General features: G+C 69.3%; 2 protein-coding genes and 1 non-coding gene across 3 annotated transcripts in view; 2 read left to right on the top strand and 1 right to left on the bottom strand.

The window, feature by feature from the left end:
* H696_05585 (hypothetical protein) overlaps positions 1-917 on the top strand; it is a 3,611-nt gene extending 2,694 nt beyond the window's left edge. The window contains exons 6-7 of the mRNA XM_009499401.1: positions 37-187; positions 370-917. Coding sequence (XP_009497676.1) covers positions 37-187; positions 370-873 — 655 coding nt within the window. The 3' untranslated portion in view covers positions 874-917. The remainder of the gene's footprint in view (positions 1-36; positions 188-369) is intronic.
* A 392-nt stretch (positions 918-1,309) lies between these two features.
* On the top strand, positions 1,310-1,397 carry H696_05586. The gene has a single exon. It is a non-coding gene; the product is annotated as a tRNA-Tyr (tRNA).
* A 337-nt stretch (positions 1,398-1,734) lies between these two features.
* Positions 1,735-3,967, bottom strand: H696_05587 (hypothetical protein). Its single transcript, XM_009499402.1, has 7 exons — positions 3,740-3,967; positions 3,547-3,627; positions 3,241-3,385; positions 2,950-3,078; positions 2,718-2,836; positions 2,272-2,532; positions 1,735-2,108 (listed from the first exon to the last, which is right to left on the bottom strand). Exons 1-7 carry the CDS (start codon positions 3,831-3,833, stop codon positions 1,867-1,869), a joined length of 1,071 nt encoding a protein of 356 aa, XP_009497677.1. The 5' UTR covers positions 3,834-3,967; the 3' UTR covers positions 1,735-1,866.
* Between the last annotated feature and the right edge of the window lie 897 nt (positions 3,968-4,864).

Raw genomic sequence — 4,864 nt, forward strand, 5'->3', positions numbered from 1 at the left:
ACACACACACACACACGCGCGCACACACGAACCCAGCGACGTCTTCTTCCGCGCGCTGCGCACCATCGAGGAGGGCGAGGAGGTGAACATCTCGTACATCTTGATCTCCGATGCCTTCGAGAACCGGCAGAAGTACCTCTCCGAGTACTATTGCTTCCAGTGCGGCTGCCCCCGGTGCAAGCTCGGTGTGCGTGCTCGGCTCTCTGCCTCTCTCTCTCTCTCTCCCTACCTCCTTGCCCTCTCCCTGCCTCCTTGCCCTCTCCCTGCCTCCTTGCCCTCTCCGGCTGCGGGGTTACCTCTGTGACGTTGCCCACGCCAATACTGACCCCTTCCCGTCCCTCCCCCTCCCGCTACACGGGGCCAACGTAGCCGCTGCCGATTGATCAGGACGAGTTCCGGCTGCGCTTCTGGCACGGCCTGTGCGATGGGTTCCTCTTCCGCTGCGAGGCGTCCCCCACCAACCCGCGAGCCATCTACTGCTCCAAGTGCGGCATGGTATCCGAATCCGGGGATCTGACCCTGCCGGCCCTCCCGTGCACCGGGCTGATGAAGCCCCGGTCGGCCGGCCTGGCCGAGAAGTATGACTGCCCGACGGATGCCTGCCCGCCGGTGTGCCTGCAGGCCGGGCAGGAGGCCGCCGGCGCCACCGCCGCCGGGGGGCAAGTGGCCACCCCGGACCCGGAGGGCCGGCCTTCGGTGTACGACACCCGCGGGCTGGCGCCGCCCGAGCGCCACGTCGCCACCAGCCTCGTGATTCCGGTGCAGCCGGACGGCGCCCGGCCGCCGAGCCCGGACAATTCCTCCCTCCGGGACCTGAAGATGGACTCCTGGCTCGGGACCCTGGAGGAGTGCCTGGCGCCGGAGCGCGAATGAGCGGGGCCCGCCCGAGAGGCGCCGGTGTGTGTGTGTGTGTGTGTGTGTGCTGCGGGGAGGGGGGCCGCCGCCATCGCCGGCCGCCGTCCCCTCGCCCTTCACCATGGCCCGTCTTTTCGTCCTCCCTTCCTCTCTCTCTCTCTCTCTCTCCCTTCCCCCCTTTGTCGCCTGCCCTGTGTCTTTCGAGCTTCCACTGGCGGCAATACACGCGGAGCTGGGTCTTTTTTTTTTTGCTTTTGCTTTTGCCTTCTTCTTCCCCGCCCCCGGCGCCTGACTTCGGGCGGCCACCGGCCCTCTCTCTCTCTCTCTCTCTCTCTCGCTCCCTCTCTCGTCCCGGTTCCTGCTGCCAGAAGTGCCGTTGCGGGAGGGGGGGGGTGGGTTCCCTTGTGCTGCCAGGCCCGGGGGATATCAGTTTGTGCTGACCCCCTCATCGTAACCAACCATAGCTCAATTGGTAGAGCATCAGACTGTAGCGGTAACAAGCAATTATCTGAGGGTCGCTGGTTCGATTCCGGCTGGTTGGACTATCTTTTGCCGTGTTGCCCTTTTTTCGGCCGCCCCGTTCCCGGGGCCCACCCAGCCAGGCCCGGGGAAAGTACGCTCGCACAACCCCGCGCCGCCCTCGGCCGCGCCAGATCACAAGTCAACACCCCCGCCCCGGGGCGCCCGCAAGAGACACCGTGATGGCCCGGCAGGCGGGGAAAAAACAACAACAGCCACAACAACAACAGCCACAACAACAAACAGCGACAGCAACACAAGAGGGGTGCATTCACGCGGGCGGGCATCCCCCCCGCCCCCTTGTCCATCCCTGCGCGGGAGGAGGGAAGGGGGCTGTTGCACCTGCACTGCGGCCTGCATGTGCGGTGGGGGGGGGGGGGGGACTCTGTGCTTGGTCATACGCATGGACACTCTCGCAGACGGAGAGGGAATGCCTGCGAAGCCCTTCGACCCCCCTTTTCAGGCATACACGCCCACAGGCATGCCGGCCCTTCACAGGAACTGGGTCCACTCGGCCTCGCGGGCGGCGAAGCGGCTCTGGAAGCGCCCGGCCTCGGCCCAGGCGTCGGCCAGCCCGGCACGATCGGCCGCCACACGGATGGCCGACCGTTCGGCATGCGACAGGTACCCCGGGTGGAAGACCGTGATGATCTCATCGGCGCGCTGCGACTGCCCGGCACTGAACTCCCAGCGGCAGATGTCATCCGAGTAGTCCATGAAGTTGTGGATGTTGTCTGAGCGGACAGGGCCGGGAAGGGGGGGGGGGGACATCCGTGTGTGTGTGTGTGTGTGTGCCATGGATGGCCGGAGGTTAGGCATTTCCCAGGGGCAGCTGTGGGGCAGTGGGCCGAACAAAGGGGGGCCGGGGGGGGGGAGCATCCCGCGCGGGGGCCGTACCATACAGGCCCGGGGTGCAGGACTCCGGCACCGGGGAAGGGCAGCCACGGGAGTTGGTCTTCTGCGGGGGGGTATCCTCGACGCGGTCGCTGCGCTCCGAGCACTTGGCCTGCCAGACATGGTAGAGCCCGATGTGGTGGCCCACCTCGTGGGTGCAAGTCTGGCCGTTGTCGTAGTTGGTCTGGCCGCCGCCAACCATGGAGGAGTGGTGGATCAGGCAGCCGTGCATGTGGCTGTCGGCCGGGTACATGAAAGCGAAGTCTGTGTGTGTGTGTGTGTGCGTGCGTGCGTGTGGGTTGTACATAGAGGGGGGGGGGCGGAAGTGACACCGGTGTGTGTGTGAGCATACATGGTGGGGAGGGGGGGGGGGAAGCAAGGCGACCGCGCCGCGAGGGCACCCTCCCACCAGGGCGCAGGCGGGGCAGGGGCGGAGGACAGGAACGCACAGCACATGCCGAGGACACCGCCGCGCATCTCGCCGACATACATGTTCAGGTGGGTGTCGGTGCTGTTGGCCAGCTGCTTCTTGTAGATCTTCTCACGGGCAATCATGTTGTGGAACCAGCTGCGCCAGCGCACCGAGGCAGATGGAGGGGGGGGAGGGAGGGACAGAGGGAGGACATTGGCGCGTAAGTGGGAAGGCCTGGCACGCAGGCACCGGCGGGGGCGCGCACGTACTTGGAGTGGTCCACGAAGTTGACGTTGGCAACCTCAAAGCGGAAGGAGGTGCTGTGGTAGCCGCCCGGGCCGCCGGGGTTGAGGCCGGCAAAGTCCTCGTTCATGATGTCGGTCTGGTGGTCGATCATCCTGCGCCGGAGGTGAGGGGGGGAAGGGGGTCAGTGCCAGCAGAGCCGAGCCGAAGCAGGCGGCGAGGGCCGCCCGCCCTCCCCCCCGGGGGGGGGGGGGGGGGGGGGCAGAGGAGAGAGAAGGGCAGCTGGCCGGGCGAAGGGCGCCGCCCATGCAACATACTCGGTGGTGACATTCATGCCGCCGCCGGTGGCGCTGTCATAGAAGACATGCCAGTTGACCGGGATGGTGATCGGATCGAACTTGGTCGCACGGACGTGGACATCCTCGCAGATGCGCACGGTGCCGGGCTCGGCGTTGTTGCAGACTGGGAGCGAGAGCGTGGAGGAGGGGGGGGGGGGGGGGGGGGGGGGGGGGGGGGGGGGGGGGGGGGGGGGAAAGCGTGCGGGTGTGTCAGTGCGCGGGGGTGACAGTCGCGGCCCGGGCCCGGGCCCGGGAGGGGATGCAGCCCTGCGGTGGGGTGCGTACTGATGCTCTTGAAGCGGGCGACGATCTGGTCCACCTGGTCGGCATCGCGCTCGGAGATGACGGGAGTACCGCAGTGGGGCTCTGCATCGGGAGAAGAAAAGAGAACGGCCGAGGGGCAAGCGTGTCAGTGGCCCGGCACGAGGACATGCAAGATCCGGGAGGGTTATGGGGCAGGAATGGTGCACTGACGCACCGCCATTCAGGACATCGTGGAAATCGTGGGCGAGAGCCATCGCCCCGAGGGCGATGGCAACGACGCAGAGCGTCTGGAGGACCTTGCGCAGCATCTGGGCAAGCGGCGGGGAGAGGACGCGCTCGGTGGGGGAGAGGAGATGGGCAAAAGAGGGAGAGGGGAAGGGGGGAGCAATGGGGCGGTGCCGTCCCGGCCAGGGCGATGGGGCCGGGCCACGGCGGCCTTTTCTCCCGGCGCACTGCCGCCGTCCCTCCCCTCCGCGCCGCCCAGGCGGGGGCCGGGATCTACCCCGTCCCGGCGCACACCGGAGGCCGGGTGCACGCGCGCGCGGAGGGCCTGGCTCCCGGGTCTCACGCGTCGGCCCGGCGCGCGCCATGTTCCCGCGTGCGAGGAGCCCGCCCCCGCCCCCGGGCCAAACAATAACACACGCCGCACGCGCACCCGCACGGGGGGAGGGGGGGGGGCCGGTGCAAGGACAACCGTTGCCCCAGCGCCGTGAGGTTCCTCCGGCCGACGGCGGGGGAGGCCGAGCGAGCAGCCTCCCCTGGCTGGGATCGGTGGGGAGGGGGCCCGGAAAAAGAAAACACTGGCCATTCCCGGCGGGCCGCGTCCGACGACGAAAAAAACAGCCCCAGGCCCCCCCGGCGTCGCTGGGAGTCCCGCCGTCCCGCCCCCGGCGCCCGCCGGCATTCAAGTGATGCGCCGAGGCACGGGGCGAATCCGGCCCGAGTGCCGGGGGGGGGGGGGGGGGGGGGGCGGAGGGGGGCCTCTACGGTGCTGTTTCAGCAGCCCACCGCGGGGGAACGGCCGCGGCCACTGCCCCCTCCCCCAGGCAGCACAAAGCCGGCCTCTTCACGGGAAGCGGCTGGCCGTCGCACGCTGGCGGCGCGAGGGCCCGGCGCCGAGAAGAGGAGTCACGGCCCGCCCCGCCCAGCCCAGCCCAGGCACTAGATTGGGCCGGGGGCATGCCCCTGCACACGTATGTACGCACTCGTGGCCCAGGCCCGGCAGGCCCCTCGCCCGCGCGGCGCACCCAGTGCGGCCGGCCGCCCGGCCGCCCCTTGGGCGCCATTCACCGGCCCGGCCCGAGCCCGCCGCCGGGGCCGCGCCTCATGGCACCGGCCG

Source organism: Fonticula alba (genome assembly GCF_000388065.1).
Source record: "Fonticula alba strain ATCC 38817 unplaced genomic scaffold supercont2.12, whole genome shotgun sequence".
NCBI classification, from domain to species: domain Eukaryota; order Rotosphaerida; family Fonticulaceae; genus Fonticula; species Fonticula alba.